The sequence below is a fragment of the Chenopodium quinoa genome, unplaced genomic scaffold (assembly GCF_001683475.1).
Source record: "Chenopodium quinoa cultivar QQ74 unplaced genomic scaffold, ASM168347v1, whole genome shotgun sequence".
Lineage (NCBI taxonomy): Eukaryota > Viridiplantae > Streptophyta > Magnoliopsida > Caryophyllales > Amaranthaceae > Chenopodium > Chenopodium quinoa.
This window is the reverse complement of record NW_018742810.1, coordinates 2,213,371-2,238,195: the sequence shown is the minus strand read 5'-3', so window position 1 is coordinate 2,238,195 and position 24,825 is coordinate 2,213,371. Positions and strand designations below refer to the sequence as shown.

Below are 24,825 nucleotides of genomic sequence, written 5' to 3'. Positions count from 1 at the left end.
CCCTTTATGTCTCGCTAATTTCATTTTGTTTTACTAGATTTGACGTCTTCTCATTACTCCATCCTAAATCAACCCTCCTTTGTTTAGCTTAATAACACAAAACACTTTCAAGAGTTGACGTATATATATAATATATGGAATATCCGATACTCAAACACTCATATGTCTTGGGTATTCGGACATATGTTACAATTTCTTCTACGTTGTTTTACGCCCTCATATAACTATTGTACCTAGCTTCGTCTTTATGTAATATTCAATGCATATGATTTAAAGTTTGGCAATGGAGAGAATATTATTTGAAATTTTGGCCAGGATCGAAGGGGTGAATACAACATTAAACAAAGACTAGTATAGGTATAACCAAGAAAAGTAGGGGTAAGATTTCCAATTGATTGTCTTTATTTTCAAGTGAAGAGTTTCATAATCTAGGTGCGTGTTCAATTTCGATAACTAAAGTCAAGTGATGATTAGCGCGTTTTACTTTTTGGTGTAAATTCATTAAACAAATCCAAACCCGTGAAATTATACTTGTTGTAGATATGAGTAAGCTGATTACTGAAAGCAAAGGTAAGGAATAGCAGCCATCTTGTACTCATGAGACCATTTGCAAGCGTAATGATTAAGCTAATAAGTAATAACTCAGTCTAAACCATCCTACGATTTGCAAGGAATGAGTAACTACCTAACAAGTTATCTAATTTTTTTATTTAAATGATATGAAACCAAATGATATTGACATAGTAATACACTAATACTTGGTATAATGTGTTTTTGTGTGAATATATTTCTTCATTAGGAATATTTGACCTTTACTTTCTAACTATTTTTTCAAATCAATCTTCTATTACAAAGAGATGAACAAATCATGTTCAAATTATTTTTCATCCTTAAAAAAAAATTATGATTTCTCTTTGAATTGAAATACTCTCTATAAGAGTAATGAACTTATGACAATTATATTGAGATAAATGAAAATTATAAAAAAAAAAAAAATTATATTGACAAGGTAAACTGTAAAAGTAAAAGAATATTAAAATGAAAATTGTAGTTAGTAAAGAGGACTGCATGTTCGATCCCCGCAATAACAATTAAGAGGGACTATAAACTAATCACTTACAACTCATCCCAAATCCGAGTGAACCGTTTGGAACACGGAAAAAAAAAATTGATGGGGGGAAGATTGGTAAAGAGTGGAAAAAAAAAAAAAAAAAAAAAAAAAACAAAAACAAAAAAAAAAAAGCATATTCCAACCTTCTGAATAATACGAAGTTTAAACCGAAAAACCACCTCACCACCATTCACCATTTCCTCTCTCTCTCTTTCCAGAGTCTCCGGTCTTCTCCGACTCCCCTCTGCTTCTCTCTCAAAATTGGTCATTCAATCAACCCGCCCCGTTTATTCAATCAACCGGAACCCGATGATACGCTCCCGTAAAGTGCCTGTTTACTGGACTCCGGTCAGATGATCCGCTCAAACTCCCCTCTTTTTTCTTTATTTTATTCGGCAAATTAGGGATCACATGCATCCTTTTTGCTGCGTTTCTCCAATCTCTAATCGCGACCAGGCTTCTGCCTTCTCTCCAATGCCTTCTCACTCTCTCTCCTCCGCCGACGCTCCGCAAATTAACGGCTACGATGATGCGGCGATCAGGAGGAGAGAGAGTACAACCACCGCCACCACCGCCACCACCTCCACCAGCACCATCAGCAACGCTACCAATCAAATTATAGATCTAAATCACAATAATAACAATTTTAATAATAATAACAATAGTATTTTGAACAGTCAGAATCATCAGCAAATGTCGACGGTGGATCAGAGAGAAGTGATGATAAACGATATAGTTGGAAATGGAATATGTGGGATATTGTATAAATGGGTCAATTATGGAAAAGGATGGAGACCGAGGTGGTTTGTGCTACAAGATGGTGTTCTTTCTTATTATAAAATTCATGGACCTCATAAAATTACCCTTACTTTGGAGTCTGAGAAGGGTTTCAAGGTCATCGGCGACGAGTCTATGCGCAGAATTCGCCGTACCGGTAACAATTCTTCCTCCAACTCGCTCCGCCGTAAGCCCTTCGGTGAGGTTCACCTCAAGGTACTTTTTTCTCATTTTCATTTTAAATTTTATTCTAATTTTGGATCGATGTTGTATGCAGAATTCCATTTTGGTTTGTTAGATTCTGTGAGAAGAGAAGTTGGTTCTTTTTTTTTTGAGATTTGGGGAATGTTAGTTTGTACTTGGTACTGTACACTCTCATGATTTTGGTCGTCACTAATAGATGTGACATGATGATTAGTTAAGTTTTTGTACAATTACTTTGATTTATAACTGGATATGCAACTTTAATGACGGGAATTGAGGGAGCTTGTTATTTTGCTTTATTGGTATTCGTCAGAATTATCTCTATTAGCGCTATGCTTTCTTGTTCAGGATACATTTAATTCAACTTTGAAAGTTCCTCTTATTGTAGGTTTCATCAATCCGCGAAAGCAGATCAGATGACAAGAGATTTTCCATCTATACTGGCACAAAGAGGCTGCATTTAAGAGCTGAAACCCGTGAGGATCGAATGACTTGGGTGGATGCCCTGCAAGCTGTTAAGGATATGTTTCCTCGAATGTCCAATAGTGAGCTGATGGCCCCGATTGACAATGTTGCTTTGTCGACTGAAAAGCTGAGGCAAAGGCTCCAACAAGAGGGTGTCAGTGAAGCGGTTATACAGGACAGTGAGCAAATTATGAGGGCAGAGTTTGCAGGGATGCAGAATCAACTTGTTTTGCTCAAGCAGAAGCAGTGGATGCTTATTGATACGTTGCGTCATTTAGAGGTACATGTTTACAAAATTAGAGAACAGCCTGCTAATCGGTTTCAGTATTCTTCTTCAGTTTCTCCCGTGTAGGGCAATACTCATTTATAGTTTTTATTAATTTTCGGTTATGAAATTCTTGTTTAATAATTTACCTAGTTTGTAATCACTGATCTGATTAATTGTATAGCCTGCCTTCCCACTATTGTAATTAACGAGGTATTAATTAATCTATCGAATAGGTATATTATGAAATCTCTTTCTTAAACTTAATTTATGGAAAATAATTTTGGACAGTAGTATTGTATAATGTTCAATTGATTTCCAAGAATCCATGAAACTAGTTAGATCTCAGGACTAAGCTTACGTTTTTACTAAGATATATATGAGCCCTATACTTGGCCTCTTGTATCTATCTCAGGGAAACCCAAATGGGGTGATTATTTTCTGAGTGATGAAGTGTATGAGGATTCAACTCCAGGCCATTGCTCTGGGAGTCACAATTGCGTCACTCCACTTCCACAAAATGCATACATGGGTAATCAAGCATGTATTATCACCAGACATACTTATCTGTCCATCAGAGTATCAAACAGAGCTTAATATGTTCATGTTACGGAGTTACCAATCTCCCTGCCAAATTCTTCGCAACTACTTGCAGACTGTTAGGACTTAGGATTCATTAGGTGGCTGGGAAAGTATTGATTTGCATAGATGTTGATTGAACTCTTTATAAGAAGTTGAGGTAAATCAAGGATGAGTTGAATGAAAGTCGTATAAAAAGGTATAGGAGAATTGGATTTTCAGGATCATATGATATTGCAGATGAGTAAGGTGGAGAAGATTCTACTTGAGCAACTCATGGAGATGCATTTTTGACATTTTGGTTCATGAAGCTGATCATTTTTTTATTTTTGTTTTTTTTTTGGGGGGGGGGGGGGGGGGTTAGGCTCTAATGTAGTTGTTTTTGTAACCAAGTCAAACTCTGTACACCAATTGTGATAAGTGAATATTTGGTGATGACTTCATTTTCCGAGTACCTATGGTGTACTCAAGTTGGGGTGTTTGATGGTGGAGTACTGGATTTGATGCTGGCAATGTCGAGGTAGACGAGCTATTATGCATGATATGAGTGAAATCTGCTCATTAGTATCCAACTGATATCAGCTTCCACCTGACTTTCCCTGATCAGTGCTCAGCTTCTTCGGCTGTTTTGCTGATGCATCTTGATTGCACATTGAAGCAAATTTTTTTGACTAACTGGAATACTGTTCCCTTGGTTGCCGTCTTCCAGTCATCCTGTGCATTCCTTTTCCCCATTGCTTTTAAACAGTTTAATTATCTGCATTTTTCTTTTGTCAAGGAAGTATTGCAGTAATGGCATCTGAGGGTTAATCTTGGGTATCCCTATTGTCTGTTTATGAAAGCAGATTGAAGATGGACTTATCTGAAGCTCTAAAATGTTGCATTTGAACAGATTTATATTAAAGAAAAACTAAAAAAATTGAGTCACTCTGAGAATTTTTTTTTTTTTTTTTTTCCTATTTACAGTTGCTCTGGTCTAAGTCTGCAATTTTGTTTCATGGATGATAAGGTTTCTAAAGCTTTTGTCTCAACTATAGCAAATTTGAAACTTTTTCGATGTATAACCTATTACGTATTGCAAGGGAATAAATCAACTCCATTAGCAATACAAAACCACTGAACTTTGAAGATTTGAGTTGCTGTTCTGCATTCTAATTAGAAGATACTGCAAGTTATTCTCGCTTTCTAGATTAATTAGTTATATGCAATACTTGCTTAATAAATTGCTGTAATGGTAATTCTGACCTCTAAAAGAATTCTTTCTTTTTTATTTGGCCTTGCTGTAGACCGAAAAGGTGGACTTGGAGAACACAGTTGTTGACGAGAGTCAGAAGCAGTCAAAAGAGCAAGGGGCGACCTCCAGAACAAAACAAGATAAATCTAGTGGTAAGATTTTTATGTTTGACATTGCTTAGTTGTTCTGGTTGGTTTTTCTGTCTTTTTAAGTCTCCAAGATGCCTTCTTTAGTACTGGAAGAATCAGGAAGAGTTGGGCTTGATCTCAGCTTTTACCAACCATTTCGTGGTTATATGATATTAGCTTATTTGCATTGCATGTTTGGGATTGTGCACTATGGTTCTGACATTGAGCTTAGTTCCTGATTATTTATTAATTTGTCTGAGTATTGATCTGAATCATCTGATTTTATTTCTATAATTTGGACTTTCAATTTTGGCTACTATCTACTGCTCCTATTTCAAACTGAAAGGTCAGCAATGCTTACTAAAATTCTTGTAATTGATGGCATGTAAATTCGCAATGATTTTCTAGAATTTGAGTAACAAAGACTAGCATGTTGTTTTTCTGTACAGTCCAATGCACTTTGAGATCATGTGATTATCATTCTTAAATGATTGCCTTCTGTTTTTATTAATTTTGTTTAGTGCACACAATCGAGGATGGGTTGTACTTTCCAAATTTATATTCTTAATAATGCCCTTTCTTCTTGCCATGGCTGAATGGAAAAAGTAGTTGCTGATTTATTTTAATTTCACATTATGTGTCTGTCCATCCTGCAGAAGCAACTCCAAGTGATTCTGATGATGATAATGATAGGGCTGATGCTGCAGAGGAAGACACAGATGAAGATGAAAACGCCTTTTTTGACACAAGGGACTTTTTATCATCAAGTTCTTTCAAAAGCAGTGCGTCTGATTTGAGGATATCATCTTTTTCCTCGGATGATGATGATTTTCATGCTGCTGAATCTGAGGAGGATGTTGATCCTTCCATCAAAGATGCAGTAGCTAACTTTCCTTACGTTAAACGGCGTAAGAAGTTGCCTGATCCTAAGGAGAAAGAGAAAGGAGTTAGTCTTTGGTCTATGATAAAAGATAATATTGGAAAAGATCTTACAAAAGTTTGTCTTCCTGTTTATTTTAATGAACCAATCTCTTCTCTACAAAAATGCTTCGAAGAATTGGAGTATTCGTATCTCCTTGACAGGGCAAACGCATGGGGAAAGCAGGTAATATTCAAGATTATGTCATGTCGTTTTTTCTCATCTTGATTTCTTCATTGCCTTTTAAGTATGCTTTTCATATTGCCAGAATTCCACAATTGGTGAATCTGCCTTTTCTTCTGCTTAATATTGTGTGCCTATTTTAAACAAAAATATTGTCAGATTTTGTCAAATTTCTTCCTCATTCTGCATAAATTGGACAGAGATGAGATTTTATGATGTATTTTATTTCTTTATGAAATTCTTGTTCAATTCGATCCCCTTGAGGATGTTTTCTCATTTTCCTTTTCCAGTCATCTTTCTGATATGTGGATTTAGGTTAGTTTACTCCCCACCTGGCCTGTTGTTGGGAAGTTGAAATCGGAAATGTTGTCTTCTCCATGTGCTGTATAGAAATTAGAAAGGCTTTACAACTGTTTCATATGGCTTAAACCTTTGTTAGGATTGATTTTTTGTGCTTAGCGCATAATCTATCTGGAAACTGGTTTACGTTCTTATTCTTGATTGTTTTATTGAAATGAATATCTTCAGGGAAATAGCCTTATGAGAATCCTCAATGTAGCTGCATTTGCTGTTTCTGGATATGCTTCTACTGAGGGACGAATCTGCAAGCCATTTAATCCATTGTTGGGAGAAACCTATGAAGCTGATTTTCCTGATAAAGGACTCCGATTTTTCTCAGAAAAGGTTTCTATCTCTCACCTGAAAGTGCCATGTTATCAGTGATTTCTTTTTTTCAATTAAATTTTGAAATGGATAATGCTTTTCATGTCATTTGGTAAGTTTTCCTGTGATGATACGGAATTTGACACTTTGAAGTTCTGGAAATGTAATGCCTGGGTTATTATTTTAGAACAATGAAACTGAATCATTAGGTTTGTTATTTTGTGCTAGGTAAGTCATCATCCTATGATTGTTGCCTGTCATTGTGATGGTACTGGATGGAGATTATGGGGAGACAGCAATTTGAAAAGTAAATTTTGGGGCCGCTCTATACAACTTGATCCTGTTGGAATTCTTACCTTAGAGTTTGATGATGGAGAAGTTTTTCAATGGAGTAAGGTGAGCTATAAACAACTATTGTCTGATATGAAGTATTCTCTTATGTCCAATCTCTGAATTACAGTAATTTTTATTTTTAGGTAACCACATCCATATACAACCTTATATTAGGAAAGCTATATTGCGAACACTATGGTACGATGCGTATACAGGGAAATCGGGAGTATTCCTGCAAGCTGAAGTTCAAGGAGCAGTCTATTATTGACCGAACTCCTCGACAGGTACTGTCCCTCTTCCTCCCCAAAACCAAACCTGGATGATTTTCACTCTTTACCAACATTAAATTAACATCTTGTCTGTTTTTGTCACTTTCTACCGTTCGTTTTCCCGGGGATCAAGGCCTTTTTCTTTTTTGCATTTCCAGAGTTGTTCAGTTTTTTTTTTGTTTTTTTTTTTTTTTTTTTGGGCTTGTGAGGACTGAGGAGTTGACCTATGATGGGTAACATTACTAATTTATTAAATCACTTAAATGACTTTAAAAGATCTTTTCCGTTTGTGTTTTTGAATCAGGTAGAATTAATATAGAAAACACCTAAACTTCAGGCTCATACCCTCCTCTGCCTGAAGAAGGGCCAGAAAATGTGGAAAACAAAAGCAGAACTACATAACATCAGTTTTTCCTTCTACAGTATTTCATTTCTAGTGAACTTGTTTCTGTCTCCATTTGATACCTTGCTCTAGTGTATGAGATTCTAGTAAGTATTTGGTAGGGTAAAGTTAATGTATGGACTGTGCATACATATTTATACCCTGGATTAAAATTGTACAGCGTTCTTGTTCTACAGTTGGATTTCTAGTAAACTTGTGTGTTGTTTGAAGTTGGTGATCTTAAATTTGACAGTTGACCTTGCCTTGTTACTTGCTCTAATACTAAGAGGAGTAGGTTTACGTTGACGCTGAACACATCAAGAAAATTTTACCTTCTTTCTAAATATCTTATTGCTTTCCAGGTACAAGGTATAGTGCAAGACAGAAATGGGAAAACAGTTGCTACATTGTTTGGGAAGTGGGATGAAAGCATGCATTATGTAAATGGGGACTGCTTAGGTAAAGGAAAGGGAGATGCTATCTCAGAAGCCCGGTTATTGTGGAGGCGAAGTAAGCCTCCCAGATACCCAACCAGATATAATCTAACTCGCTTTGCGATGACATTGAATGAGCTTACTCCTGGATTAAAGGTAACTACTGAAATCCAATGTCCCTTTCTTTAATTTTGCTCAAATTATATTTGCTACAGTACGTAATTCTACCTTAATTTACTATTGATTGGTAATATAAATGTTTTGAGCCCACCCATAAAGAGTTAGGTCATCCCTGTACCATCTCATTTGTTGGAATGATCTATCTGGTAAGTTTCATTGTTCTAATTGAATTAGAGCTTGCAGATTGATTCATTTTTAAGAGCTGTGCCTTGGTCTAGCTAAACAAGACCTCCTGAGCAATTATTATACATGGATACTGCAAAGCAAAGTCCTTGGATGACCCTCTTTTTTATTGAGAGCTTACGAAATTGGGAATGTATCTACGGACGGTTAGATGTGCTTATTGTGGATTTGGATTATTTATTTTTTTTATTTCTGTTTTTATAGGAGAAGCTGCCCCCTACTGATTCTAGGCTAAGGCCTGACCAAAGGTACCTGGAAAATGGGGAGTATGAGAAGGCAAATGCAGAAAAGTTGCGGCTAGAGCAAAGACAGCGGCAGGTAATTAAATTTGTGATAGCAAGGTTTAATTATTGAATTTGGCTGCCTATGGTTTGCCTTAGTTTTCTCTTTGAGGTGATGAATCTTTTAAGGTCAGTTTTGAAAGCAGATGTAGTAAAAAAAATGTTTGTGCTTGCTATTCCAGGCTCGAAAAATGCAAGAAAGGGGCTGGAAGCCGCGGTGGTTTGCCAAGGATAAAGAAACAGACACATATCAATTAGTCGGAGGGTATTGGGAGGCCAGGGAACAGGGCAACTGGGAATCATGTCCTGATATCTTTGGCCAAATTTCTCCTGAGTTATTGGACTGATTACACGCATCTGAAGTCACCTCTTTGGTTAGCCCAATAAAAATTCAACAAAAAAAGAACATACATTTTTCCTGTCTAGAATTCTTTTACCATCATATATGGGTAGGCTAGTGGTGGTGCATTGGTAGATTTGAGTCGATTATATATGTGAATTACATATTGTAAAGTATACTAGATGATAGGTAAATCATAAAAGAATCTCTATTTTTCAATTCTTTTTGCCATGGCATATAGGCTCCTGATCCTATGCTTATTCTGAGCTTTTAAGCAAGTGTGTAGAAATTGCTCATGATATACAGAGAAACTAGTATCATAGGCATGTCCAAACATGATATTTGTGGCGAAGTGTTTTATTTGTATCTCATTGGCAAAGCTAAAGTGAGCACTTAATGTTATGCATATGAAATTATTTACAGAAGGTAATGGGATATCTGGATTCCAAACATTTTGTGACCACTATTTGCTGTTTTCATTTGTAAGTTATGAGTTGAACAAACTGGTCATAAACTAAAATTTAGACTGCCTAAGCAGCTTGATTTTTAAAGCTTAATTTGGTTTGTAAGCTTAAGATAAGGATAAACTGTCACAACTCACAAGTGCCAATTAACCCGATTGTTGGTGTTGGTTGTTGGAAACATATATTGCAAAACCTTATAATCATTAAGGCTTTGAAAGCACTAGATTTGTTAGTATTATTGTACATTTTCAAAATATTACTAACTTTAATAAATACTCCGTAGTAAAATATGTGATATAGTAATTGTAGCAATAAAAACGTTATGGGTAATTTGAAAGAATAGGTCAAGGGTAGCTTTTATACTCGTAGTTGATTTTGTGCGATATTCTGTAATCAGGTGACAGGAGTGGAAACGGGGTGGGCATGCTATCCAGGGAATTTGAGATGATCTGATGCCATTTTTTGTTCGTTTCAACTTCGAGTGCTTTCTTCTGCTCTCTGCTGCCTGGTCTTTTCCAGTTTACAACCATTTCTCCACTTTCTTTATACTCCACCATCTATCTATCTCACTTTTCAGTTTCAGTATGACAGTATCAGTTTCTCCCTCCCAAAATATAGCAGGCCTAGATTTGATTCATCAAACTCTGCATCACCCTTGCCTGTATGACGGAATCAAAGTGTATAAAATCTTCTTCACTTGATTAAATTACTTTTCTTTTTATCAACGAATGACCTATCAGTCAGTCAGTGACAGTATCTGCAACATCAACGCTGGAGTATATGTATATCTACTCTCACGTTACCAATGCAACTACGAACTACTTACCTTAACATTATTTGAAGAGCATGCATTTCTATCCTTTAACACCGCATTTCTTCCATCTCTCTTGCTCACACCACTTCGCTAAACCGGTTGCTTACCATGCATTCTGGTGCTACTGTGTTAATGACTCGCTTTAACAGAGAACTTGTGTCAAGTTAATACGCGAACCCAAATCTTATTCAGGTATACTCCGTAAAAATATATTCTGATGTAAAAAATAAGTGTATACATGCTGTAAAAACTTGAAGAATTCGTATTCAGATTTGATATTTGGGTCCAATAGATAATAATTTAAAGACAGTGAAAGGACTTGAAGGCATGTTTTGGTGATGTAGATAGGCCGATTAGTGATTGGTATAACAACAGAATCGCAGAAGAAATGATACAAATTTTAGGAACAAGTGAAAATACGTCACCAAATACGACAAGCTGGGGGACAAAACTAGATCTTCTCGAACCCAACTAGAGCCTTGTTCACAGAGATCGCTCAAGTCATTTGGTAGATGCTTTTTTTTATCGGGCCTCATCTTCATACAGCCCTACAATATTCAAACAATCATTTTTTTTTTTTTAGGGTGTTCCACCCGATTTACCCTTTGGGCTAATTCGGATTCGGGAATCAGTTCTGGGTGGTTAGGTTTCAGTCCCCTCCCAATTGTTGTTGTGGGGGATCGAACACACAATCCTCCCTACCAATTGCAGTCTCAATCACCACTGCACCAACAGTCAATTGGCTTTTTATTATTATTACTATTTTACTAGGGTACTAGTACAAAAATATAAGTAGTTCCTATGTCTTATGGACTATGGAGTACGGAGTAATATATTTTCAAAAAAAAAATGATACCTAGTACTTTCTCGTTCTTTTATAATTGACACAATTCTTGTATTACAATTAGCAATGCATTAATTTAATAATAAATATCTCTAATTATCAATAAGTGATTCGTACAAAAAGCTAATTTTTTAAATTTTACATTGAGACAAATTTAACAAGGTTTCACATCATTATAACTCACAAATGTTAGTCAAAATAAAGGTTGTGAATAATATCAAAGTCAAAGCGTGTTAACTTAAATTTAAATAAAAAATAAAAATAAATAAAAAATATGAGAAGTATAAATTTTAGCTATAATGAGAGGAAAGATAGAGAGAAAAAACTGTATGAGTAGGAATAGAACCTAACTCTAAATAAAGCATGGAATACAAACTTATCATATTCAAGGCATCCAATTAAAAATGTTACAATATCAAGCTAAACTTGGTGTTGTGAAAAGAATAGTACCTTTCAATCATATGTCAGGATCAACCCCCCTCTAAAAACAATTTGGAGAAGGGTACGCTCCTAATTTATCTAGCCCACTTATTCAGGCCGGGTTGATCTGTGAAAAAATCTGGCTTAAATTTATAGGGCCTTCCATGTTACTTAACAAAAAGAAAATAAAAATGTAACAATATACTCATACAAATTACTCCGCCTTTTGTTAAAAAAAATATGTTTGTAAAGGATGAGTGATTGGATGAATATGTGGGATTTGACATATTACTGATATTAAAGATGAACATCGTAAAAGTAAATTTTATTTTCTAAGAGATTGACGTGCTTAGTGTTGTCTTACGGGTAGTTACTTTGGACATATGCTACCAGTATTATTTTAGGAGCAAATTGCAACGTAACGAGTATTAGACTTGCATACAACCAATCAACCACTTACACAGTTACACCCAAGATTTTTCAAACAAATACTACGTACCGTTTATGATCTCGTTCAACAAATTAAAACTATAGCTCATGTCTATATACGTAGCGAAAATATGTATTTTATGAGCACTTTTAGAACTTTGTCCATATCATATTGATTTACTTCATGCCATGCGCTGCTGCTTCTTTCCAGATTTTTATTTAAAATAAAAAAAAAATGTTTGGATATTCATAATAGCTGTCAATTTTTTTTGTTTTTTTATTTTTGTTTTTTTGAAAGAGTCAAATGCAGTAGTTTTTCTACTATTAAATCTCCAATTTTATTGAACTTTCATTTAAACATCATACCATCAGGCCATCTATTTGATTAATAATGTATAATTCGTATGTATGAACTAAATGATATGGGTTATGACCTTTTTTTTCCTTTATTATATGGGGGACAGGGGTTGGCTTGGGTAGATTAATTTATGATCTTAAACGAGTTGGTATTGATTGCTGTTAACACACCAAATTATTTCTATCTAATTGACAGAGGATATTGCGTGCTTATTATATATATATTCAACCTCTTATATGTTGTAATACACATTACGGAGTACTTCGAATTCGTACTACGTATTATTTACTCGCTTAGATGTTGAAACAAAAGGCCAGGATATATGTATAGCTTGTACTAAAATTATTTTCTAGTTTTCTATCGCTGACGATTACATCATGTATGTTATTGCTCCATCCGGACAAAAATAATAAAGAAAAACCGAGATTATATTGGTAACTAATTAAATATACAAATAATAAGAGATGAATTGCGATAATAGACAAGCAAAGAGCAAATTAAAGTATTAAATATGATTGAGGGTATGGCAACATGACAACTAGTCGAGGGTCATCGTCAACATTCAATCATCAGATGGTTGCTTGTGCTAGGAATAATAATTAACAATCTTATTGCTAATATACTCCGTAACTAATTAGGTTTGTTTCCCATGCATTATATTATACGAAGTATTAATTATTATGTATGGATATAATACAGAGTAATGCATGACTAATGAGTTTTGTTGGTTTAAGACTCTTAAGGCCAGTGGTAAGATGTCGAATAGACCCGCCCCTCGATCACAATAGATTTTTTGTGGTCGTAACACTGTTAACGTCATATTGTGTAATAATATCATGAACTTGTCCCCTATTTAACCAAAATTTATTTAATTTATACTGATCATAAGATTTTCTAAAGAGCATCATTATCGATGAAGGAAACACACACAAAACCAAGCCCATGTTTGTCTTCATACATTATTTACTTTCATTCATTAATGCTACTATTAGGATTTTACAATAATATTTTATGGTTTTAGAGCCCTTCAATTTATCCATCTTAATTAATAATCTTATTATATCACTGATCGCTTAGTATTGTTGCATGACATACGTAATCTTAAGCAAATTAGTTTATGAGATGCAACCTTTACCACTTTACACTTTTTAAAAATGAAAGTCGATAGAGAACATATTGAAAGGACTCACCAGCATAGAGATAGCAAATATCGAATATTGTAGACTATTTTAGTCTTACACTTTTACTCCATACTATTTTTTTCTTATTTGTGGCTTTAAAGTCTAGCTAGCTAAATGCATGCAATTCTCGTTACCTCCAACAAAAAAAAGCCACATATATACTCTTATAAGTAATGTATATTGCAATATGGAGTATTAAAATAATGTATATATACGAGAATAAATCTGAAATGGTGATGCTCCACTTTTGGAAAACATAGAAAGCTGGTAAGGTTATTAGTCGCTTCTTACTTGCCATTCATTGTGAGCTACATATATGCATGCAGCCTACATTATCTTCTATCATATCTTATATTCTTATGTTTATGATTTAGATAAAGTTGGTGGTTGAATGATACCAAGTGGTGTATTTGACATTTCATGTGTTGCACTTTTATAGTAGAAGATCAGATAACTTACAACAAAATCGAATTCATCAACTTGGCACAAGTATATATGAGTATGTATGTAGTAGTTGTATTATTGGCCGGTACAAGTAACAAGTTAGTTGCTTCCATCCAAATTAAGGATTGGATGCATTTATGGGTTTTGCATGCATTATCAACTTCCTTCTTGATCGGGATCAGGTTTTTCTAGTACTCGTACTCATCATCCACTTCTTTTGTATGTAACATTTTGTTTGGATTTATATATTTGTCTTACTTACTTTTTACGTATGTTACTGCATGCAATTGTATGACTCTAGCTATGGCAAGCTGTTAATAAATTCATTCATCAATCGAACAAATTTGATGATATTGTACAATCTTCCACTTTTGCCAAGATCACAATTGGAATTTTTTTTTTTTTTTTTTTTATAATTAAAAAGGTTTTACTTTTCATTGTCATACACTTTAATTACACTTTTTTTGGCGATTATATGACATTAAAAAAATTGACTTAATTAGACCATTAAATTTGATCTATTAGACTTGAATCGGTTACTTAATTCATCACCTATTTCGAATAAATGAATTTATACTTGGATCGATCATCCTCTATTTTATTAATTGACTTTTTTCTTTGGAAGGCTTAGCTTGGACAGTTCTCCTTGATAGTCTTCTACTCTTGTAGATAAACCTATATATATAAAATACTCCTTTCGTCTCGTTTTAATTGCTCCAATTGATTTTTTTTTTTTTTTGTTTTTGAGTCTTTTAAGTTAAATTAATGATGCAAATAAATGGCACATATAGTATAATGTATTAGTATATAGTGCATTAGTATGTACTATACTTCACATAAATATATATACGTGGCATAAAGAACTGACGTACGAAAGGAAAAGTAAAGTGTTATTTGTGAAACTTAAAGCTAGGCAAGACACAGTTGATTGATGTCATCAAAACTTTGTATACTAAAGAATGATGAGAGGTGGAATATCGTCAATATTGCTTAGTAGATACATGAGATAATAATGGATAACCCGTAGCTACCAAACCATTAGTTTAAAATTTTCTCCATTAGGACATTGGGAGTTAATCCCTCTCAAGTTCGTGTCATACTGCAATACTCCTAATTTAAGAATACAGACGTTATAAGGCCACGCAAGCGTGAGATGGGTCCGTTGCTTTATGATTCATGCATTTTCCAAGCTCTCGTCATAAAGTTGCTTCTAAGTTGCAACTAGCTCATCAGAATTGAATATACTTCCTAATAATCTCTACTGTTTGGATCGGAAGTCTAGTTATCGTAATCCTACAGTAAATTCTTGCAACTTGCAAGTGCAGTGGTAATTCTTAAGTTCCTAAACGGGTAAAAGTTACCCCATATATTGAAGTTCATAAGACAATAACATACCTAATTTTGTACAGAATACGTACTCTATAATTCATAATAAGTTATAATACTTGTACGTGGTATAGTATAAACCAAACATGTTATTTAGTATGTTATTTATTGAAAGTCTAACTTACCTCGATCTCTAACTAATTTATTTACTTGCAACCAAACAATTATATAGTGAATTGCATGTCATGCTTGAGCTATGATTAGATAGCTTGGGTAACAACATAGTATAATATATGTACACTTTTACAAGTCAGATAATTTGATTGGAAATAAATCCTTACACCTTTTTTTGGCCAATAAGCATGCACTATTCTATTACTTGTAGTAATAATCTTTAGGGATAAGATCATCCAAGTCATCCACATAAATCCTTAATTTAATTCAATCTATTAAGATGAGCATTTCTGTACCACTCCATTGATATGATAATGTTAATTTTTTTTTTAAAAAAAAAAAACAAAAAAAAACAAAAAAAAAAACCTTATACTTAAAAACAAAGTATTCCAAAAGCCATTACTTAACAAGTTCCCCAATAGGCAGATGTAATACTTCAAGAACAATTTAGTCGCATGTTAAACCAAATTAAGTCTGTTTGTTAATTGTTACTGTAGTATAGTGCTGACTCCATTTTATCCAAATAAACTAACATAGAAATAAAATCTTTATTTGATTATTACTGGGAACTTGATCTCAATTAGTCACCACTCATTCGTCAGCTAATATTATCATAGTTGATACGTATCTTATCTAATTACCTTAATTAAATAATGAATATTCTGATTATAAGGCTAGGGTTCAGATCAATATGCATATATGATATGCCCTTCCCCCACTGGGCAATTTAATTGGCTACGATTTTTACCAATTAAGGAACAAGACTAAAAGACATGTACAGCGTATAAATCCTGTTATTTAAATCTGATTTATACAAGAAAGTCTATATACTCTGTATATTTAGTTGTGTGGATCCAAGAAAATTGGAGAAATTCACTGACCACGGTTTTTCTTGCAGGCTTCAAGCTCAACCAAAATAAACAGATTTATAAATCCTGTAAACAACACAATTTATCATGCTATTTTGTCATCTGACTAATTAAATATAGCTTCATTATGCAACCTATTAATATTAAATCAGAGTTCCTTACCGTCCAAGATAAGAGAAATCAAAGTGGATTAATTAGCTTGATTACATTCTTTTGTTCGTTTAGGTCAATCACTAGACGCTAGCTATGTTTTATACGGCACATACGAGTATTAATAAACTCAATTATTATAAATCATTTATGGCAAGAATATATTGGAGATATCAAACGACATCCAGAGTATCTTATGCTATCTTTGTTTCCTTTGGTTTATTTGATTGTTACTCTGTATTATTATGTATGTAATTATGTGCACATATATATATTTGATAAAATTACTTTGAAATATTTGATGTTATTACTTTAATTAACAACCATTATCCATTCTTTTCTACAAAGTATATTTTTATGGGTATATATATCATATCATATCATCACTTTCACTAATAAATAAAGCCGGTTTCGCAACGAGGCCACGAGATATTGACACTTGGCATTCCAGTTTCTCACCAAGTGTTACGACACGTAGTTCAATAAATAGGTATTATTGGGACACATATGATGTTAAGTAAGAGAATTTTGGATAGATTTTCGATATACTTCTAATATTTCATATATACAAAATTAATCATAACTTTTAATAAAGATCATATAACTCGGTTCTATTTCCATCCTGAAATTCATTTTAAAAAGTTCTTTAAAATAAGATCCATTTATAATATATTTAATTTATTTAAAAAATAATACAGAATCAGTAAAAATAAGTTCTAATCAGTAAAGTTAAATTTTAATCCGTAAAAATAATTTTAGTTTGGAATGAATACTTTCAGTTCTGTTAAAATAATTAAAGTTCAATAAAAATAATTTCAAGTTAATAATAACACAGATATTTATTTACAAACAAAACTATAAAAAGTACATTATTATATAAATAAACGATATGATATTGTATCATTTGTATGTTTAAATATTCTGCATTATCAAAGGGATTATATGCCCGTATTTAACATTGAAGTCAAAAAGTTTATCCTAAAATCTAGGCATCACCCGGGCACAAAACTAGTAATTACATAAATGTGGCAAATAGTGCTAATAATACGGTGTTTAAGTTATTATTAAAAAGTTTTGTTTAAACTAAAGTTAGTTACGCTATCATTTTTTTTTTATAATGATAATATATATACTTTGTAATATTTTATCTATAGAAAAGGTTACTAGGACACTGATATAGATAGAATTCAATCTCAAATCTTTAGCACCACCTTAAGAGTTAAAAATCTTAATACTTTTACCACTAATTTATCATGTACACGACTTAATATAAAAGAAAAAGGGATCGGTTGGCCTTATAGCGTTGGTTGGATCATGAAATATATGAAAAAACTCCCTCTAAGCTGTTTGATGAACCTTAAAACACATGCTGAGTTACGTTGAAAGAGCATAATGCATGGCTCCATATATTTAACTAAAAGAGTTTGATCAATGAATTAAACTCAAAATTGGTCGTGCAACCTTTTCTTTAATGTTAAACATGAAAACTGAGTTAGATACCTAGCAACTCTTTTCTTTGTCGTCATCCATGCTATCTAATTAATGATCATGGTAATTGGTAAGTCGTTATTGACACTTGACATTTTCAAAATATGGCCGGTAAGACGGTAATTGGTGGGGAGAGAGAGACAGAGAAATAAAGAAAAAAGAATTGAAGGAGACAAAATTCAAGAGGGTATATATATTAGTCAACTAAAAAAAGATAAAACGGGTTAATTAAGTGTACTTTGAAATCAATAAGAGTGGCAGGGTTCGAGACTTCGAGCAATGAAGCGTAGTAAATAGTAATGTAGAAGTGGCAAAATTGAAATAAAGAGACAAGATTGAGGGTATACAACATAAGCAAAGACGTAATGCGTAGACTATACGGTATTAAAAAAAGATACGGAGTACATATACGCCCCAATCCTATGTGTACACGACTCCGTCACGTCAAGATAAACATAATTAGGGGGGAGAATAGAATCCCTTATTGCAAACACAAGGGTCCCAGGGGTATACAGGGGTATAACCGACAAATCATACCTCTTCTCTCTCTTAGGGATTTTGCTTCTCCCTCTTCACCAAACCATCCCCAAATTTCTTTTTGTTTATCTCTCTCTTCTCTCTTCTATCTGCTTCTTCCTTCTCCACACAACTTTTATTCTCTCTCTTTTCCCCTCTTCTTCTTTTTCTGCTACATTGTGTTTCTTTCTCTCTCTTCACCGGAAAATGCTGCAGATTCGACCGGCAAACTTCCCTCTAAATCTAACCCCTATCTAGCCTGTTTTGTTTGAAAAAAAAAATTCAAACTCCATTCTCACTTCCTTACCGATCTTACCAAACACCCTTCAGCAAAAATGTTTGAATCGATGTTGGAATTGGAAATAATACCGCTCCCAGAAACACCGGAAAAGGAATCTTCTAAAAACCCGTTAATCAGAAGCAGGTCTCAGGCAACCACTCGAAGAGTAACACCCACCAACCACCAAAACGACGCCGTACTAGCCCCTCCTATAGTAGAAAAGCACCTCCCAAACGGAGATCTCTACAAAGGAACATTCCTCGGAAATGTCCCACACGGTGTCGGAAAGTATCTCTGGTCAGACGGGTGTATGTACGAAGGAGAGTGGAAGAAAGGTAAAGCCAACGGCAAAGGCAAGTTTTCATGGCCGTCGGGAGCAACCTACGAGGGTGAGTTCAAAGGCGGTCGGATGGAAGGACAAGGTACTTTTACCGGTGCCGAAGGAGATACTTACAAGGGTACTTGGGTGTCGGATAAAAAACATGGTTATGGTGAGAAAAGGTATGCTAATGGAGATTTCTATGAGGGTTCATGGAGAAGGAATTTACAGGATGGTACTGGAAGGTATGTTTGGAGGAATGGAAATCAATACCATGGCGAATGGAAGAATGGTTTGATTTGTGGGAAAGGCCGTTTAATTTGGGCCAATGGTAATAAATTTGAAGGTTGCTGGGATAATGGGGCTGTCAAAGGAAATGGGACTTTTTCTTACCCACCACCGCCAACACCGCCAACACCGCCACCGCTTCCACCGTTGCGACCATCGTCTTGGAACGGGATTACGAATGGGAATGAATTGTTTGTGACGAACAACAACAATTTTAATCCTAAGAAAAGGGTTTCCATGGATAGTGGTATTGGAGGAGGAGAGAGGATATTCCCAAGGATTTGTATTTGGGAAAGTGAAGGAGAAGCAGGTGATATTACTTGTGATATAATTGATAATGTTGAAGCTGCTTCTATGATTTATGGTGATGGATTTGTACGATTAGATCGCCAACTTGCTAAGAGTCCTTGTTGTTTTATTAAAGAAGCTAAGAAGCCTGGCCAAACCATTTCTAAGGGTCACAAGAATTATGATTTGATGCTTAATCTTCAACTCGGTATTAGGTATTTTTTTATTTTTATTGATTTCCACCATTTTCATTTTTCTAAATTTGTTCTGCTATTGTTGTTTTTTTAATGATGGATTGTTTAATTTTATGATTATTGTAGACATTCAGTTGGGAAACATGCTTCGATATTAAGGGATCTGAAAACAAGTGATTTTGATCCAAAGGAGAAGTTCTGGACAAGGTTTCCACCAGAAGGTACAAAACTAACACCAACGCATAAATCCACCGAATTTCGATGGAAGGATTATTGTCCAATGGTGTTCAGGTTAGTGAATCAATGAATCGGATCAAGTGATGAAATCATTTGTACTCGTATTCAATCGAATGAATGCTGATAAATTTATATGGTTGATTTAGACATCTGAGGGAGCTGTTTCAAATAGATCCGGCTGATTATATGCTGGCAATTTGTGGGAATGATGCTCTCCGAGAACTCTCTTCACCTGGGAAGAGTGGTAGTTTTTTCTACCTTACCCAGGATGATCGATATATGATCAAAACTGTCAAGAAATCCGAAGTCAAGGTTTGTTTGCCATTTCTTTTGACCTGTGCTTTTTTTATTTTTCTTTTCTACCAAATGTTTCTGCTGTTAGGCTGGCTGCCTGCCTGCCTGGTTGGCGACTCGGTGATTCCTTTGTTTTCAAGCTCTAGTGTTAGTTATAATTTTTAATAATGAAACTTGTTATTATTAAATTTAGGCGTGTCCTAATTGGGTGATTCTACCGTTCAGGTTCTCCTTAGGATGCTTCCTAGTTACTACCAACATGTTTGCCGCTACGAAAATTCACTCGTGACTCGGTTTTATGGTGTGCATTGTGTGAAACCGGCTGGTGGACCTAAGGTACAACTCCTGTTTCATGTGACTACCAATGTTGTGTTGTGCTCTGCTTCATGACTTGTATTCAAATAGCTCAATTCTGTTTTGTTAATTTCAACCAGACACGCTTCATTGTCATGGGAAATTTGTTTTGCTCGGAGTACCGTATTCATAGAAGATTTGACTTGAAAGGATCTCGACATGGCCGGACTACAGAGAAGCCCGAGGTTGAGATTGATGAAACTACTACCCTCAAGGATCTTGATCTTGACTTTGTCTTCCGCCTCCAAAGGAATTGGTATCAGGAATTGATGAAGTGAGTGATTGGGCATCATTATTTTGATAGAAATCCTCTATATACTATCATTGTGCAGCTTAAATTGATTGTAAGTTTATCTGTTATTAGGCAAGTTGAACGGGATTGTGAGTTCCTTGAAGCAGAGAAAATCATGGATTACAGTCTTTTAGTGGGTGTTCATTTCCGTGATGATAACACAGGGGATAAGATGGGCCTATCCCCATTCGTCCTTCGTGGTACTAACCCCATCCTTCTCTCTGCATTAAAATTGTATTGTACTTGGATTATAAAAGCTTAAGTTAATTATGTCCATTGCTTTTCCAGGAAAACGGGATTCATATCGAAATGAGAAGTACTTGCGTGGCCATCGCTTCCTCGAAGCTGAACTACAGGACATGGACCGTGTTCTTGCTGGCAGGTGTGTTTTCTGCTCCCGATCATTGAACTGCCATCATTGAAAATTTAAACAATTAAATATGTGAAAGATTTTGCATTGTGATTGTTGGCTTTTTTAAACTTAAAGAAAATGCTATCTTTCTATGTCAAAACTTGATTGGAGATGTATACATGTCTTCTTGAGCTGATTGGGCAAGTCATGTGATTGGTATCTGTAGACACTTCATAGCCAGCAAGTTTTTAGGATATTTTGCTGCACTCAGTTTTACATGTATGCCTCATAATCATTTTTAGGATATGGTGACTTCATCTTTCGGATTAGGATATTCAATTATATTATATATTGAATGTGGCCTTGCTGGAATGCATAATTAGAAGTGACATTGGCTGTGTGTGATCTGGTGTGGGTAGCTTAGTAGACTTGCATCTTTAGTTAGGTTTGGATATGGTTATGGTCCTATTACTGCAATGGATAAGGATCACACAGTTTGTTGTTCCTAGTCTGACCACCTGAAATTAGGTATGGGATGCCATGGTTATTTCTGACATCAGACATGGCTCTTAGAATTCTTCGTCAGTAGACAAGTTTTGAGTCGTTGTACCTGTGTTATACCTCATCTCTTTGCTTTAGTGACCATGCTCAGTTCAGTCGTTTCTTGAGGGAGTTTAGGGTATTAATGTTGTAAAATTTGTTTGATCAGGAAACCGTTGATCAGACTAGGGGCTAATATGCCAGCCAGAGCAGAGCGGCTTGCCAGGAGAAGTGATTTTGATCAGTACATTCCTGGGGGCTATGGAAATCTGGCCCCTGCTAGAAATGGTGAAATCTATGAAGTAATACTTTACTTTGGGATAATTGACATTCTGCAAGATTATGATATCAGCAAGAGATTAGAGCATGCCTATAAATCTCTGCAAGCTGATCCAACGTCGATATCAGCGGTGGATCCTAAGCTATATTCAAAGAGATTTCGTGACTTCATCGGAAGAATATTTGTTGAAGACAGATAGCAGTGGAGAAAGAGAGAGGTGAGAGAAAATCTAGAACACAGCCTAAAATGGTGGCACTGTTCCATTGGAAAAAGGAAGTCCCCATCGGTGCTAGGGTCTCCCCTCCATGTGGAATGAATCATCAGTCAAGAACTATTCAACAATATTGTTGTTGATAGCAATGTTCACAACGTTGGGACCAAGAGACTCCTACATACTCACTTGGTAGGTGGGAGAAAATGGGCGGGTAACGCAGCAATGACAATCACTGGAGAATGGTGGTTTAGATTCGCGATGAGTGGATGAATTATAGCCTTGGCTGAGTTTTGTTGATCAGCCAATGTGATTATATTCTTGTACATTGAAATGGGTGGAGGTAAAATCGTAAATTGGATAGGTGGGTAATATTGTTATTGAATTATTCCTGTGTAATGGGGGTAGAATTTTGTAGCGATTCAAGTAAGAGGGAATTGAAAGATAGGTATAGAGTGAAAAGGGAAAATGTGTTTTTTTGTTCCCCCAGAAAAAAAAAAGAAAAAAAAAACCGAGAAAGAGAAAGAAAATGGGGAAGGATGTGTGGGAATAACAATTGTACAGGGTTAAATTGGTTAATAGAAAGGAAGGACAGATAATTTATCTCAAATCATCTTTTGTACGTTCTACTTAGGTAGTGAATATTAGTTTAATTGTATAGTTAAGTTAGTGATGAGAAATGTTGCATAATTTACGTTACTTTTGTTGCAAGGATGGACCCCATTATTTTTTTAGCTCAATCTCAAAATGACTGATTTTTTATTTTTTTTTTAGAAAAAGGGAGAGTGATTTGGGAAATGAGAAATGGAGGTGGTGATGGCGGTGGGGAGACTTTTACGGTTAAAGCGGAGGCATTGGTCATTGGATGTGGAGGAGGGGGTTCACTTGAACAGAGATTAGATTTTTTTTTTTTCTGTTTATAAAAAGCAGAGAAAGTTACGATTGTGATTTGAGATGAAGAGGATCTCTCTTTCTCTCTTTGATTTTTTATTAGTACTCACAATAGGGTCGGAGTTGTATTTTTTTTAACAGAAATACGTAATATATTACTCCTAGGGAGAAATAAATAAATACAGTATTGTATTCCAAAAGCAGCCAAGGAACAAGAAACAATGTATAGTCGGAGAGTAAGCCCCATTTGATTTTGACCAGATTATTATTTACGAGTATAAATAAATAAAAAATGGGATCCCAATGACATCATTGTATAGTCATTTAGTCACATGGTGAAGGACTCTTCTGCCCATGTGGCACTTGTGTATTTGGTGGAATCTAGTCTACAATGAAATGGATGCTTGATTGATCTTTGAGGGCATAGCTGAAATTTACAAAGTTTAAAAATGAATCGTTTTGATATTGGGAGTTGGGACTTGAACAATTGAAAGAAGAATGTGAAATAGGGAAAGTCCATAAACAAGGGTCAAAGTCAGTGACAGGGGCTAGGCCCATGCTCATTGTCTCTTTTTGGACCACCTTCTTCTGCCCTTTTTCTTTTTCGATAATTACCCTTCTTTTTTTTTTTTTTTTTTTTTTTACTCTTCCCTCATTTTTTCTCTTATTGAATACGGAGTTCATGAATGCTGTTATTTCTTCATTCAACTAATGTGAATGTTCACACTTTACGACTATATTACCATATGTTAATTGTAGTAACTGCCTATGTAGCCATGTACTAGTACGGAGTAGTTTTCAACTTTTCAATAACTGTCTCTCCTACTTCCTACTCTATTTAACTGTATATACTTCCAATTGGGGCACGGGATTGACCAACTTTTGAATTAGGGCTATTGGGCCATGCTTTTTGTGTTATTCTGCATCTCATTTTACTTGGCTTATTTGATTTAACAAATCCTCCTATTAATAACCCAAGTTAATAATGATCCAAACTGATTTCTGTATGTTCAACGGAAGCTGGCATAACGCAAGTGCTTAATTGACCAGCTTTAATGCAAAAGAGTTTTTGAGTTACTATGTTATCCGTATGTAATAATCCATAGCATTTTGATTTTATATTTTATATTTAATTTTATACTGTAAAGCTTTCAAATTCTCAACTTCCTTTGTACGAGTATATGAAAATGAACATCCATGATGATAATCCTTTCTCAACTTAATTAAAAAAAATGATGCCAACTTGGAGACTTAGATACATAACTACTCGTAGTTTATTAACAAGAAATGTGGAATAGAATAAAGTAAGGCCTTAAAATCGATGAAACAGGGAAAATCTTGAAATGGATGGGATTGACTTGTAAAAGACATAGTATAATATAATGGGTCAGTTAATAAACAGCATCCAAAGTAGCATGGGAATTGTCATCGCTGAGTTTGCTGTCCATCTTAAAAGCATCAAAGCTAGCTAGTCCCTTAAACAATAACTAAAATTTAAACAAACAAAAAAAATACCCAAACATTCAACAAAAATGGAGGAAATATTTACATGATTACATTTACTACACATACACATAACAATCGGAGTAACAATTTTT

General features: G+C 34.7%; 2 protein-coding genes across 2 annotated transcripts; both read left to right on the top strand.

Moving 5' to 3' along the window:
- The first annotated feature begins 858 nt into the window (after positions 1-858).
- LOC110725324 (oxysterol-binding protein-related protein 1C-like) lies at positions 859-9,353 on the top strand. The gene is made up of 10 exons (XM_021904816.1): positions 859-2,104; positions 2,481-2,837; positions 4,688-4,787; positions 5,420-5,868; positions 6,394-6,549; positions 6,757-6,924; positions 7,005-7,145; positions 7,875-8,102; positions 8,514-8,627; positions 8,773-9,353. The coding sequence occupies exons 1-10, from the start codon at positions 1,523-1,525 to the stop codon at positions 8,935-8,937; spliced, it is 2,460 nt and encodes an 819-aa protein (XP_021760508.1). The 5' UTR covers positions 859-1,522; the 3' UTR covers positions 8,938-9,353.
- A 9,042-nt stretch (positions 9,354-18,395) lies between these two features.
- On the top strand, positions 18,396-23,095 carry LOC110725322 (phosphatidylinositol 4-phosphate 5-kinase 1-like). Its single transcript, XM_021904813.1, has 8 exons — positions 18,396-19,797; positions 19,903-20,067; positions 20,160-20,325; positions 20,533-20,643; positions 20,742-20,935; positions 21,026-21,153; positions 21,242-21,335; positions 22,015-23,095. The coding sequence occupies exons 1-8, from the start codon at positions 18,743-18,745 to the stop codon at positions 22,322-22,324; spliced, it is 2,223 nt and encodes a 740-aa protein (XP_021760505.1). The 5' UTR covers positions 18,396-18,742; the 3' UTR covers positions 22,325-23,095.
- Positions 23,096-24,825: the final 1,730 nt, after the last annotated feature.

What these genes read in the sequence shown, in the direction of transcription:
- LOC110725324 (XM_021904816.1), top strand. Translation starts at nt 1,523, where the DNA reads ATGCATCCTTTTTGCTGCGTTTCTCCAATCTCTAATCGCGACCAGGCT. An exon ending in CAAACGCATGGGGAAAGCAG is followed by an intron (nt 5,869 to 6,393) that starts GTAATATTCAAG and finishes GAATATCTTCAG; the next exon opens with GGAAATAGCCTTATGAGAAT. An exon ending in TAGAGCAAAGACAGCGGCAG is followed by an intron (nt 8,628 to 8,772) that starts GTAATTAAATTT and finishes TTGCTATTCCAG; the next exon opens with GCTCGAAAAATGCAAGAAAG.
- LOC110725322 (XM_021904813.1), top strand. Translation starts at nt 18,743, where the DNA reads ATGTTTGAATCGATGTTGGAATTGGAAATAATACCGCTCCCAGAAACA. An exon ending in AATCTTCAACTCGGTATTAG is followed by an intron (nt 19,798 to 19,902) that starts GTATTTTTTTAT and finishes TGATTATTGTAG; the next exon opens with ACATTCAGTTGGGAAACATG. An exon ending in ATCCCCATTCGTCCTTCGTG is followed by an intron (nt 21,154 to 21,241) that starts GTACTAACCCCA and finishes TTGCTTTTCCAG; the next exon opens with GAAAACGGGATTCATATCGA.